Below are 15,200 nucleotides of genomic sequence, written 5' to 3'. Positions count from 1 at the left end.
AGCTCTTGGAGACTTACTTAGAAAGGCTCAAAGCCAAAGGTGATTCTAACATGTATTGTGAAAACATGTAAATTAGATATTTCTGTATTTCATTTTCAGTACATTTGCAAAAATGTCAAACATGTTTTCAATTTGTCATTATGGTGTATTGTGTGTAGCTGGAAAGGATAAACAATTATAATTTCATCCATTTTGAATTCAGGCTGTAAGAAAACAAAATGTGGAATAAGTTAAGCGGTATGAACACTTTCTGAAGGCACTGTATATCTACAAGGAAATGATAAATGAGTGACTCTTTGAAAGGGGGTCATATAAACATTGTCTTATTTTTTTCTTCTTCACAGCTATCATGCTATATTGGGCATTGTTTCTCAGACCAAATCTCCATTCTGGCTTAAACAAAGCAATCTGATCATGCTCCAGTCAAATTCACGCTATAGGGAATGCCACAAAAGTTTGGCTGGTCATACATTTGCAAATAGCCGAGATTGGATATTTCAGCACCATGGACAGCAGGGAAATCGGAATAGCGAGATCTGTCATTCAGCACCACATGGCAGTAGACAGCGGCCATCTCATGTGAAGTTGGCACTGGGAAAATCCCATCTAATGGGAAACGAGGCTTAGGAGGCAAAAAGACTGAAGGAGAAAACTCCCACAGGAACCTTATGCTAAACTGTTCTGCCACATTCATTTCAAATGTTACATATTTCGATCTGCAAATAATATAAACTGACTTTTCAAACTACACTGTACAGCTTAAGTGTGTCTGTGCATCATAGGTACAACTGCACGAAACTCCCCTCTCAAATATCTGTTTGTGAGAAACAAAATGAAAAACAACTGTTAGACTATTACAATGCGGACTGTCATGCATTTTTATATTAGCAACAAGACAACGAAGTGATGGTCTATACCCGACATGGAGACATTTATAGTATACTTCCCCCACCCAGCAAAAGTTCCCACGCTGAGCGATATTGTTAACTACACCATTATGCATATAATTCAAGTCATACGTTTATTGTCATTCATACTTTTATTTTTAACCGATTAGCTTTGCAAAAGTGTACCTTATGTCAATTCAGAGCTCGGAAATATTGGAATAACGTGCTTAAGAGGACTCTGACACTTTAGGCGCACAACAAGAATACACAACAACCCTATTTTCAATTGACAATCATTGCTTTAAATAGTTACGGTTAATAGATTTGTGTAGGCATTGGTAAACAATTAATTTCACTTGTAAACCAAGGTTGGATTAGTAGGTCTAAGCAACATGTAGCTGGATACCCGCGTCATGAATCGAAACAGGTTCCAATCCTCATATATACACATTATGACAAAATAAAGAGCTTAATCTTCACGACATGAAGACATAGAAGCATACCCATTGATAAAGGTTCTACACATTCCATTTCTCCATAGCAATAGAGTGTAAACATTCTATTTCGTGCCAAACATTGCCTACAACTCAATTCTAAGAGGCAGCATATTGGACGACTCCACAGTAATTGATCATTCGTGACTTTAACTTATTCCTGTTATCTCTAGAGCATCTCGTATATCTATAGCGCTGCGTTTCTACCCCATTTTACCATGGATAGGGTTTGGTGCATTCCGGAGTTCACTTATGGTCCCACAAAGGTAATCTTTGGAGATATTCATTTTAGCATACTGTAAAAGCCTGTGCACAATGTGCATAACAAAGCATCATTATTGTCATTCTCTTCAAAGGAATTCTGCAGAAGCAGCCTTTATTTCCAGACTCTGCAGGCCTGCTGGGAGGAAACATATTACAATAAACAGGTAAGATTCACCCCCCTAAAAAACATAAACAACAGAAAGAGAGTTGTATTTCAAGACAGTTTAGAGAAGATGGTCGTAAGAGTTCTTAATAACACTCACAAATTGTGATGCATGAACAGTTGTGAAATGTTGTGAGAGGCCCTTCAGAATGCACATGATATGGTATTTCGTGGCACTGTCTCACACCTTACCTCATCTTGCAGAAGAAGCTCATGGTCCACTATCTGCTGCTCCAGAGTCAAGGCCAGGTCCCGCACCATGTCACCACGGAGCACATGAGCGACTGGCTGGTGTCTCAGGGCAAAAAATCCCTTAGGGAGAGGTGAGTACCACGTCATCACTCACCTTCACTGCCATTCCCTGCCACCAGCAGCACTCCAAGAGGTGTGGGTAAAATAAACAACAGAAAAATCGGAAGCCAGGAAAGTTGAATTGCTGTGTGTTTTATTTGAAGGGTGTGGAAGGAAACCCTGGAGGAGGGGAATGACCTCGCTCGGTTGGTAAGACAATGAGAGTTAGACACATACTACAAGTCAGTGAGCTCTTTACTAGCCTTTCAACAACTAGTTAGTACAGCAGAATCGATATGTTGTGAAATTTCACTAATCGAACTTCCTGTTTCCTACGGCAGACCTGGGAAGTCAACACTTGCCTAAAAATGATAGACATAGAGCACGAGGCTGTCTGCAAGCTCCGCCGCTCCTTGCACCCCACCTCGCCAGCTGACATGTGAGTTCCATGTACTGGCCTGCATTTGACTTGATCCATTTATCTACACATCTGTAACTATGCAGAATCAGACTAAGACAGTGTTCTCTGTGAGCACATTGCACATCGTTTAGCTTTGTCTTCTCCTTTTTGTTGATTTCAGCGACCCTAAGGTCCACAGCCTCGTGGAAAGAGCAGTAAGGAGCATTATGGGCGGAATGTCCAATGAGCCCCGTAGCAACCTGCTCAGCCCATCCCAGGTGGTTGTGGAGGTGGTGCCCAGGCTCCTCCTGGCCCTGTGGCTTCAGCCAAAGGAAGGCCATTCAGGGCACCCAATCCTAATAAGCGGGATGGCCGTGGGCATGGTGGCGGCCGTAGTGGAGAAGCTCTCCAGCATGTTAAAGGCCCCTTCCCCTCAAATCCCTTTCTCCCGCGCTGCGGCTTTTGAATCTGTCTGGTCAATCCTCGGGAGAATCCGTCAGTCCTTCTCCACGGATGACCTCGAGAGCCCATTTTATGTGAGATCTGTCTGTGCCTTTGTGGCTGACGAGGTACAGAGCTGCTTCCAGCCCCCTGCAGCCACCTTACCAGTCCTCCCTGTCGTCGCTGCGGCCATCTCCACTGCACCTCAAGACATCCTAGGAGGTGAGTAGCAATGATAGAGAGCACTCTGACAGATGCCTGTTCTGATGACATCTCGGTGACATGTAGTAGTAGAGCTCATCAGGATTGTTGTTGTCACTCCTAACACAGAGGCAGACTCGGCATCTTCCCACCTGGAGATTGTTGACATCACCGCTAACATAGAGGCAGACCAGGCGTCTTCCCACCTGGAGATTGTTGACATCACCGCTAACATAGAGGCAGACCAGGCGTCTTTCCACCTGGAGATTGTTGACATCACCGCTAACATAGAGGCAGACCAGGCGTCTTCCCACCTGGAGATTGTTGACATCACCGCTAACATAGAGGCAGACCAGGCGTCTTCGCACCTGGAGATTGTTGACATCACCGCTAACATAGAGGCCGACCAGGAGTCTTCCCACCTGGAGGTTGTGGACATCATAGTCAACATAGAGGCAGACCCTGCTTCTTCCCACTTTGAGGTTGTGGACATCCCCCATAACACACAGGCAGACACGGCATCTTCCATCCTGGAGATTGTTGACATCACCACTAACACAGAGGCAAACACGTCTTCGTCCCACCTGGAGGTAGTGGACATCACCTCTAACACACAGGCAGACATGGCATCTTCCCACCTGGTGGTTGTGGACATAACACGTAAGACAGATGCAGACCCGGCCTGTTCCCACCTGGAAGTTGGGGACATCGGCCCTAAGACAGAGGCAGACAGAGCTTGTTCCCAATTGGAGGTTGTGGAAATCACCCCTAAGACAGAGGCAATCCTGGCTAATTCACACCTGGAGGTTCAGGACATCACCCCTAAGACACAGCAAGATCCAGCTTCTTCCCACCTTGAGGTTGTGAACATCACCCGTAACAAAGAGGCAGACCAGGCGTCTTCCCACCTGGAGATTGTTGACATCACCGCTAACATAGAGGCAGACCAGGCGTCTTCCCACTTGGAGATTGTTGACATCACCGCTAACAGAGAGGGAGACCAGGCGTCTTCCCACCTGGAGGTTGTGGACATCACAGTCAACATAGAGGCAGACCCTGCTTCTTCCCACTTTGAGGTTGTGGACATCACCCATAACACACAGGCAGACAAGGCATCTTCCAACCTGGAGGTTGTGGACATAACATGTAAGACAGATGCAGACCTGGCCTGTTCCCACCTGGAAGTTGCGGACATCGGCCCTAAAACAGAGGCAGACAGAGCTTGTTCCCAATTGGAGGTTGTGGAAATCACCCCTAAGACAGAGGCAGACCCGGCTAATTCACACCTGGAGGTTCAGGACATCACCCCTAAGACACAGCAAGATCCAGCTTCTTCCCACCTTGAGGTTGTGGACATCACCCTTAACAGAGAGGCAGATCCGGCTTCTTTCCACCTAAATGTTGTGGACATCACCCCTAATAGGGAGGCAGAGCCCATCTCTTCCATCTTGGAGGTTGTGGATGTTACACCTGAAGAAAGGACTCTCAAGATGGCTGTCTTCGCCACTCTGCCAACTGACATCCAAGCAGGTGAGTAACACTGACAGGTGCCGTTTGTCATGACATCTTAGTAGAACCTTTCAACTGGCCAGTGTTTAGAACCTACAGTTTGCATTTGTTTACATTCTGTCCCTCTTTTCTCCCTTTCCAGAGGATGTTGATGTGGTCATCCCAGATGTCACCCCACATGTCACCAAGGATGTGACACTGGATGTTCCATGCAGAGCTGCATGCAAAGGGAAAGTCCGGCAATTTTTTTTCAGGCTTTGGAGGGCAGTGTGCTGCTGCGCCTGCCACAAGGAAGAGGAGGAACAATATTAGTTATTCATCAGACCTTCAGAAATGGGATTGAACCATAGACCATTAAATTATTTGCATTATAATAATTGGATTCAATTCTGCTTTTCCTGTTTACTACCTAATTTCAGAACATTTCTATAAACTTTCACTTTGCAAGTGTGGAGTAGGTTGTGTAAATAAGTGGGAAACATCCCAATTTTAATGCTTTTAATAATTTACTTACTACATGTAAAATAAAAAGTAGTATTTGACAACAACAAAAAACGGAGGGAGCTCAACCAACGTTGAGTTGAGGTGCAACCAAAACCTTTAATCATCATAGATAAGGAAAAAGCGCAACTCTTGCGCACTATAAAAAAATGCATTTTTTATTCAAGCAAGTTTAAAAGATTAACATTTTGACCTAATCTATGACAATATGCAAGTTGAGTTAGCCCAGGAAAAGGGTGACCCAGACTCACCCTGGTTCTTGAGGGTTGCAGACAGTGAAAAGATATCATTAAGTAAATGGGACTTTTCAAATCTTGAATAAAAATCTTTAATGAACATTAATGTAAATACAACTGACTTGAGGATCAGAGCAGGCTGGCTGACTGGCTAGCCCTGAAAACCCTCTGCCCCTACCACTGTGTGGTTCATCTCAGCCAAGAGGTTGCGTGGGTTGTCTTTCTCTGTGGGTGTGAATCAGTATGACTACTCCCTTGGCCTGCCCGTTGGCCTGATCAGAAGGCTTGTCATCTCTTTCCTTGCTCACATGAGCAGGAGGAATGGCATCTGGGGTAACCTCCTCCTCTCCCACCTCTCCCTACTGTCTGTGTTCGACTGAGGTCACTCGTTCTCTCTCCCTGGGTGTTGGATAATTCCTCCTCCACTGTGTTGGATAGTTCCTCATCCACTGTGTCTTTGTGAGCTTGAAAGGAGTTATCCTGTTCTGGTTACCTCTTTAGGGGTGTGCACCTTAAATCTCTTTCGGTTTGTTGGGGGGTTCAGTTGTTTTGGGGAGAGTCTGAAGTTCGATCTCTAGCAATGAGTGTGGGGGCTGTCCTGTGGGGGTGTCCCCCTCCCTCCTAAACTGTAATGACTGCGATGATGAAAAAGTAGGAGGTGCCACCGAGACATGTGATGAGGGCAAGGAAGATCACTCTGCAAGGACAGGATAGGACATATCACAACACTGCTGCTCATTCATATTCAAACCAACTATAGACTATGCATGCACTCATTGGCGCGCTCCCCCCCACACACACACAATGAACTTACCTGTACATATCAGAATCATACATTCAACGGCCACCTCTTCCACAACATTTCTTGATCCCCCACCTCAAACATGTTGAGTCAATACCAGATGCTGGAAAGGTGCTGGAATGCAGGTGCAGAAGGGCCTAGTATGTAATGATGTGATACCATGCGTACCCCATATCCTGTGTTTGTGTTGATGTTTTTGTATTGAACCTTTATTTAAACAGGGAGTCACATTGAGATTAAACATCTATTTTACAAGAGTGTCATATTGTCATATTGAACTACCAGAGAGACCCTTCTCTACATAGGAATTGTGTACAAAAATGTCCATACATCAAAAATAATACTTTGCCAATCAGATAAGGCCCCAACAAGGCCCACGTTAATGGTTGAAAGTAACTTATGTCAGTGCGAATGAGTAACACTGAGTGTATAAAACATTAAGAACACCTGCTCTTTCCATGACGACCAGGTGAATCCAGATGAAAGCTATAATCCCTTATAGACGTCACTAGTTAAATCAGTGTAGATAGAGATAGTTTAAAAAATAAATACTGTAAGGCTTGAGACAATTGAGACATGGATTGTGTATGTGTGCCATTCAGAGGGTGAATAAGAAAGATAAAATATTTACGTGCCTTTCAACAGGGCATGGTAGTAGGTGCCAGGGGCACCAATTTGTGTCAAGATCTGACTGCAAAGCTGCTGATTTTTTATGCTCAACAGTTTCCAGTCTGTATTAAGAATGTGCACCACTCAAAAAACACAGCCAACTTGACACAACTGTGGGAAGCATTGGAGTCAACATGGGCCAGCATCCCTGTGAATGTTTTGTACACTCAGGACATTATTAATAATACGGTGTTCGTTCCGTATCCAGTAAAGCTGCAGCAGACTGCGAGGCAGGGGGAGGTGTAGGTGATGCCGTTGTCTGAGCACACAGGGTCCCACTCCCAAGCCAAGCAGGGGCAGTCTCGTTAAATTCCAGGGATCCTGGAGGACAGAGAAAATGGCTGGCAATAATGTTTAAATGATTGTTGCTGAACTATCATTGACATAGGCACAGTGACAAAACAGCCAGGAATCCTGGCTCAGGAACAACCATACTGTATATTCCCACAAGAGGCACAGTGACAATGGTAGGCACAATCCCATGTGTGTTTTGGTCTAACTCTAACTCAACCTGTTCAGTAGACCTCCCAGGAATATCTCCACCGCACCCACAGGCAGGTTCAATACACCAGGAGAAGTTATAATCACATCTAGTGTTACCAGTGTGCTGGAGTTTCATTTCCACTCATGTTCAACAAACCTACAGGGAATGGGAGAGAACCAAAAAGTTGTATTTAATGTAATTCAACATCAATGCTGACAGGAGGGAACATTTCAGTTGGAGCATGTCCAGGTTTCTATGGCTGTGTTTAGACAGCCCAATTCAGATCTTTTTTTGAGTAATTCAGGGATGCAAACTGGTGAGGGCCCAAAAAGGTGAAACATTCTAAAGTATCCACAATAGGGGGAAGGCAGGTTTTAACTAATTAAACAACAAAGACTATGATCTACATTATCAGTCTCTGTGTGTAAAATAAAACCTGGTTAATGTGAATGTAAGTCTTGACGCCTCATTTTCACCCAATTCTCTCATTCTGAAAATGAACCACAACGTTACTGTAGAGGGAAAACATTAGTTCATAGATGGTAAGTTCGTTAACATTTCACACAGATTGCCAGGGTCCAGTAAGCAACTACGTTAACAATATAACTTGAGGAACGGCAAGAAGTCGTATACCAGTTAATACTATAGCGAGTTGGTTCGTTTACTAACGTTAGCTTATACGATGTTGTAACGTTCCTGTTAGCTAGTTGTCTGACTTCATTACCCAGCTAATTCTCACACCATAAACTCAATTATTTGATCAGCTAAGTTGGATAATGTTGTTCAACATTTCTCTGGCTAGCTAACGCGGAGAATTCGATCCAACTAGCAAGATACTTGGTGCTGAAATACTTGGATATTTCAGCACCATGGACAACAGCGAAATCGGTAAAGCGAAATCTGTCATTCAGCACCACATAACAGTAGACAGCGGCCATCTCATGTGAAGTTGGCACTGGGGAAATCCCATCTAATGAGAAACGAGGCCTAGGAGGCAAAAAGACTGAAGGAAAAGACTCCCACAGGAATTCTATGCTAAACTGTTGTGCCACATTCATTTCAAATGTTACATCTTTCGATTTGTAAATAATAGGGAATCCATTTGCAAATAATTTAAACTGATTTATCAAACTACACTGTACAGCTTTAGTGTGTCTGTGCATCATACGTACAACTGTAAGCAATTCCGTTCTCAAATGTCTGTTTAATGTGAGAAACAAAATGAAAAAAAACTGTTAGACTATTACAATGCGGACTGTCATGCATTTGTATATTACCAACAAGACAACGAAGTGATGGTCTTTACGCGCCATGGAGACATAACGGAGACTTCCCCCAGCCCAAAAGTTCCCCCGCTGAGCGATATTATTTACTACACTATTATGCATATAATCCAAGTCATACGTTTAGTGTCATTCCTACTCTTATTTTTAACCAATTAGCGTTGCAAGTGTACCTTATCTCAATTCAGAGCTCGGAAATATTGGAATAACGTGCTTGAGGACTGACACAACAGGATAAGACAACAACCACATTTTCAATTGACAATCATTGCTTTAAATATATGAGGTTAATAGATTTGTATAGGCATTGGTAAACAATTAATTTCACTTGTAAACCAAGGTTGGATAAGTAGGTCTAAGCAACATGCAGCTGGATACTCCCGTCATGAATCGAAACAGGTTCCAATCCTCATATATACACATTATGACTAAATAAAGAGCTTAATCTTTCAAGACATAAAGACATAGAAGCATACCCATTTATAAAGGTTCTACACATTCCATTTCTCCATAGCAATAGAATGTAAACATTCTATTTCGTGCCAAACATTGCCTACAACTCAACTCTAAGTGCAGCATATTGGACGACTCCACAGTAATTGATCATTCGCGACTTTAACGTATCCCTGTTATCTCTAGAGCATCCCGTATATCTACAGCGCTGCGTTTCTACCCCATTTTACCATGGATATGGTTTGGTGCATTCCGGAGTTCACTTATGGTCCCACAAAGGTAATCTTTGGAGATATTCATTTTAGCATACTGTAAAAGCCTGTGCACAATGTGCATAACAAAGCATCATTATTGTCATTCTCTTCAAAGCAATTCTGCAGAAGCAGCCTTTATTTCCAGACTCTGCAGGCCTGCTGGGAGGAAACATATTACAATAAACAGGTAAGATTCATCCCCCAAAAAACATAAACAACAGAAAGAGAGTTGTATTTCAAGACAGTTTAGAGAAGATGGTCATAAGAGTTCTTAATAACACTCGCAAATTGTGATGCATGAACAGTTGTGAAATGTTGTGAGAGGCCCTTCAGAATGCACATGATATGGTATTTCATGGCACTGTCTCACACCTTACCTCATCTTGCAGAAGAAGCTCATGGTCCACTATCTGCTGCTCCAGAGTCAAGGCCAGGTACCACACCATGTCACCACGGAGCACATGAGCGGCTGGCTGGTGTCTCAGGGCAAAAAATCCCTTAGGGAGAGGTGAGTACCACGTCATCACTCACCTTCACTGCCATTCCCTGCCACCAGCAGCACTCCAAGAGGTGTGGGTAAAATAAACAACAGAAAAATCGGAAGCCAGGAAAGTTTAATTGCTCTGTGTTTTATTTGAAGGGTGTGGAAGGAAACCCTGGAGGAGGGGAATGACCTCGCTCGGCTGGTAAGACAATGAGAGTTAGACACATATTACAAGTCAGTGAGCTCTTTACTAGTATTTCAACAACTAGTTAGTACAGCAGAATAGATATGTTGTGAAATTTCACTAATCGGACTTCCTGTTTCCTACGGCAGACCTGGGAAGTCAACACTTGCCTAAAAATGATAGACATAGAGCACGAGGCTGTCTGCAAGCTCCGCCGCTCCTTGCACTCCACCTCGCCAGCTGACATGTGAGTTCCATGTACTGCCCTGCATATGACTTGATCCATTTATCTACACATCTGTAACTATGCAGAAACAGACTAAGACAGTGTTCTCTGTGAGCACATTGCGCATCGTTTAGCTTTGTCTTCTCCTTTTTGTTGATTTCAGCGACCCTAAGGTCCACAGCATTGTGGAAAGAGCTGTAAGGAGCATTATGGGCGAGCTGTCCAATGAGCCCCGTAGCAACCTGCTCAGCCCATCCCAGGTGGTTGTGGAGGTGGTGCCCAGGCTCCTCCTGGCCCTGTGGCTTCAGCCAAAGGAAGGCCATTCAGGGCACCCAATCCTAATAAGCGGGATGGCCGTGGGCATGGTGGCGGCCGTAGTGGAGAAGCTCTCCAGCATGTTAAAGGCCCCTTCTCCTCAAATCCCTTTCTCCCGCGCTGCGGCTTTTGAATCTGTCTGGTCAATCCTCGGGAGAATCAGTCAGTCCTTCTCCACGGATGACCTCCAGAGCCCATTTTATGTCAGATCTGTCTGTGCCTTTGTGGCTGACGAGGTACAGAGCTGCTTCCAGCCTCCTGCAGCCACCTTACCAGTCCTCCCTGTCGTCGCTGCGGCCATCTCCACTGCACCTCAAGACATCCTAGCAGGTGAGTAGCAATGATAGAGAGCACTCTGACAGATGCCTGTTCTGATGACATCTCGGTGACATGTAGTAGTAGAGCTCATCAGGATTGTTGTTGTCACTCCTAACACAGAGGCAGACTCGGCATCTTCCCACCTGGAGATTGTTGACATCACCGCTAACATAGAGGCAGACCAGGCGTCTTCCCACCTGGAGATTGTTGACATCACCGCTAACATAGAAGCAGACCAGGCGTCTTTCCACCTGGAGATTGTTGACATCACCGCTAACATAGAGGCAGACCAGGCGTCTTCGCACCTGGAGATTGTTGACATCGCCGCTAACATAGAGGCCGACCAGGCGTCTTCCCACCTGGAGGTTGTGGACATCATAGTCAACATAGAGGCAGACCCTGCTTCTTCCCACTTTGGGGTTGTGGACATCTCCCATAACACACAGGCAGACACGGCATCTTCCATCCTGGAGATTGTTGACATCACCACTAACACAGAGGCAGACACTTCTTCGTCCCACCTGGAGGTAGTGGACATCACCTCTAACACACAGGCAGACACGGCATCTTCCAACCTGGAGGTTGTGGACATAACATGTAAGACAGATGCAGACCCGGCCTGTTCCCACCTGGAAGTTGCGGACATCGGCCCTAAAACAGAGGCAGACAGAGCTTGTTCCCAATTGGAGGTTGTGGAAATCACCCCTAAGACAGAGGCAGACCCGGCTAATTCACACCTGGAGGTTCAGGACATCACCCCTAAGACACAGCAAGATCCAGCTTCTTCCCACCTTGAGGTTGTGGACATCACCCTTAACAGAGAGGCAGATCCGGCTTCTTTCCACCTAAATGTTGTGGACATCACCCCTAATAGGGAGGCAGAGCCCATCTCTTCCGTCTTGGAGGTTGTGGATGTCACACCTGAAGAAAGGACTCTCAAGATGGCCGTCTTCGCCACTCTGCCAACTGACATCCAAGCAGGTGAGTAACACTGACAGGTGCCGTTTGTCATGACATCTTAGTAGAACCTTTCAACTGGCCAGTGTTTAGAACCTACGGTTTGCATTTGTTTACATTCTGTCCCTCTTTTCTCCCTTTCCAGAGGGTGTTGCTGTGGTCATCCCAGATGTCACCCCACATGTCACCAAGGATGTGACACTGGATGTTCCATGCAGAGCTGCATGCAAAGGGAAAGTCAGGCAATTTTTTTTCAGGCTTTGGAGGGCAGTGTGCTGCTGTGCCTGCCACAAGGAAGAGGAGGAACAATATTAGTTATTCATCAGACCTTCAGAAATGGGATTGAACCATAGACCATTAAATTATTTGGATTCAATTCTGCTTTTCCTGTTTACTACTTAATTTCAGAACATTTCTATGAACTTTCACTTTGCAAGTGTGGAGTAGGTTGTGTAAATAAGTGGGAAACATCCCAATTTTAATGCTTTTAATAATTTACTTACTACATGTAAAATAAAAAGTAGTATTTGACAACAACAAAAAACGGAGGGAGCTCAACCAACGTTGAGTTGAGGTGCAACCAAAACCTTTAATCATCAAAGAAAAGGAAAAAGCACAACTCTTGCGTACTATAAAAAAAAGCATTTTTTATTCAAGCAAGTTTAAAAGATGAACATTTTTACCTAATCTATGACAATATGCAAGTTGAGTTAGCCCAGGAAAAGGGTGACCCAGACTCACCCTGGTTCTTGAGGGTTGCAGACAGTGAAAAGATATGATTAAGTAAATGGGACTTTTCAAATCTTGAATAAAAATATTTAATGAACATGAATTTAAATACAACTGACTTGAGGATCAGAGCAGGCTGGCTGACTGGCTAGCCCTGAAAGCCCTCTGCCCCTACCACTGTGTGGTTCATCTCAGCCAAGAGGTTGTGTGGGTTGTCTTTCTCTGTGGGTGTGAATCAGTATGACTACTCCCTTGGCCAGCCCGTTGGCCTGATCAGAAGGCTTGTCATCTCTTTCCTTGCTCACATGAGCAGGAGGAATGGCATCTGGGGTAACCTCCTCCTCTCCCACCTCTCCCTACTGTCTGTGTTCGACTGAGGTCACTCGTTCTCTCTCCCTGGGTGTTGGATAATTCCTCCTCCTGTGTCTTTGTGAGCTTGAAGGGAGTTATCCTGTTCTGGTTACCTCTTTAGGGGTGTGCACCTTAAATCTCTTTCGGTTTGTTGGGGGGTTCAGTTGTTTTGGGGAGAGTCTGAAGTTCGATCTCTAGCAATGAGTGTGGGGGCTGTCCTGTGGGGGTGTCCCCCTCCCTCCTAAACTGTAATGACTGCGATGATGAAAAAGTAGGAGGTGCCACCGAGACATGTGATGAGGGCAAGGAAGATCACTCTGCAAGGACAGGATAGGACACATCACAACACTGCTGCTCATTCATATTCAAACCAACTATAGACTATGCATGCACTCATTGGCGCGCTCCCCCCCCCACACACACAATGAACTTACCTGTACATATCAGAATCATACATTCAACGGCCACCTCTTCCACAACATTTCTTGATCCCCCACCTCAAACATGTTGAGTAAATACCAGATGCTGGAAAGGTGCTGGAATGCAGGTGCAGAAGGGCCTAGTATGTAATGATGTGATACCATGCGTACCCCATATCCTGTGTTTGTGTTGATGTTTTTGTATTGAACTTTTATTTAAACAGGGAGTCACATTGAGATTAAACATCTATTTTACAAGAGTGTCATATTGAACTACCAGAGAGACCCTTCTCTACATAGGAATTGTGTACAAAAATTTCCATACATCAAAAATAATACTTTGCCAATCAGATAAGGCCCCAACAAGGCCCACGTTAATGGTTGAAAGTAACTTATGTCAGTGCGAATGAGTAACACTGAGTGTATTAAACATTAAGAACACCTGCTCTTTCCATGACGACCAGGTGAATCCAGATGAAAGCTATAATCCCTTATAGACATCACTAGTTAAATCAGTGTAGATAGAGATAGTTTAAAAAATAAATACTGTAAGGCTTGAGACAATTGAGACATGGATTGTATGTGTGCCATTCAGAGGGTGAATAAGAAAGATAAAATATTTACGTGCCTTTCAACAGGGCATGGTAGTAGGTGCCAGGGGCACCAATTTGTGTCAAGAACTGACTGCAAAGCTGCTGATTTTTTATGCTCAACAGTTTCCAGTCTGTATTAAGAATGTGCACCACTCAAAAAACACAGCCAACTTGACACAACTGTGGGAAGCATTGGAGTCAACATGGGCCAGCATCCCTGTGAATGTTTTGTACACTCAGGACATTATTAATAATACGGTGTTCGTTCCGTATCCAGTAAAGCTGCAGCAGACTGCGAGGCAGGGGGAGGTGTAGGTGATGCCGTTGTCTGAGCACACAGGGTCCCACTCCCAAGCCAAGCAGGGGCAGTCTCGTTAAATTCCAGGGATCCTGGAGGACAGAGAAAATGGCTGGCAATAATGTTTAAATGATTGTTGCTGAACTATCATTGACATAGGCACAGTGACAAAACAGCCAGGAATCCTGGCTCAGGAACAACCATACTGTATATTCCCACAAGAGGCACAGTGACAATGGTAGGCACAATCCCATGTGTGTTTTGGTCTAACTCTAACTCAACCTGTTCAGTAGACCTCCCAGGAATATCTCCACCGCACCCACAGGCAGGTTCAATACACCAGGAGAAGTTATAATCACATCTAGTGTTACCAGTGTGCTGGAGTTTCATTTCCACTCATGTTCAACAAACCTACAGGGAATGGGAGAGAACCAAAAAGTTGTATTTAATGTAATTCAACATCAATGCTGACAGGAGGGAACATTTCAGTTGGAGCATGTCCAGGTTTCTATGGCTGTGTTTAGACAGCCCAATTCAGATCTTTTTTTGAGTAATTCAGGGATGCAAACTGGTGAGGGCCCAAAAAGGTGAAACATTCTAAAGTATCCACAATAGGGGGAAGGCAGGTTTTAACTAATTAAACAACAAAGACTATGATCTACATTATCAGTCTCTGTGTGTAAAATAAAACCTGGTTAATGTGAATGTAAGTCTTGACGCCTCATTTTCACCCAATTCTCTCATTCTGAAAATGAACCACAACGTTACTGTAGAGGGAAAACATTAGTTCATAGATGGTAAGTTCGTTAACATTTCACACAGATTGCCAGGGTCCAGTAAGCAACTACGTTAACAATATAACTTGAGGAACGGCAAGAAGTCGTATACCAGTTAATACTATAGCGAGTTGGTTCGTTTACTAACGTTAGCTTATACGATGTTGTAACGTTCCTGTTAGCTAGTTGTCTGACTTCATTACCCAGCTAATTCTCAC

The 15,200-nt window shown here is 44.3% G+C and overlaps 1 protein-coding gene across 1 annotated transcript; it reads left to right on the top strand.

The window, feature by feature from the left end:
- The first annotated feature begins 9,730 nt into the window (after window positions 1-9,730).
- On the top strand, window positions 9,731-12,131 carry LOC149978089 (uncharacterized). Its single transcript, XM_090200271.1, has 7 exons — window positions 9,731-9,840; window positions 9,973-10,018; window positions 10,150-10,247; window positions 10,390-10,871; window positions 10,986-11,278; window positions 11,549-11,840; window positions 11,962-12,131. The coding sequence occupies exons 1-7, from the start codon at window positions 9,731-9,733 to the stop codon at window positions 12,129-12,131; spliced, it is 1,491 nt and encodes a 496-aa protein (XP_090056397.1).
- The last annotated feature ends 3,069 nt before the right edge of the window (window positions 12,132-15,200 follow it).

The sequence above is a fragment of the Oncorhynchus mykiss genome, chromosome 15 (assembly GCF_057628025.1).
Source record: "Oncorhynchus mykiss isolate SJ-2025 chromosome 15, ASM5762802v1, whole genome shotgun sequence".
Taxonomy (NCBI): Eukaryota; Metazoa; Chordata; class Actinopteri; order Salmoniformes; family Salmonidae; genus Oncorhynchus; species Oncorhynchus mykiss.
This window is presented reverse-complemented; position numbering and strand designations above follow the sequence as displayed.

Excerpts from the sequence above, each read along its gene's own strand:
- LOC149978089 (XM_090200271.1), top strand. The coding sequence starts at position 9,731 with ATGGTCCACTATCTGCTGCTCCAGAGTCAAGGCCAGGTACCACACCAT. Across the intron at positions 9,841-9,972 it reads AAAAAATCCCTTAGGGAGAG|GGTGTGGAAGGAAACCCTGG; the intron begins GTGAGTACCACG and ends TTTTATTTGAAG. Across the intron at positions 11,841-11,961 it reads GCCAACTGACATCCAAGCAG|AGGGTGTTGCTGTGGTCATC; the intron begins GTGAGTAACACT and ends CTCCCTTTCCAG.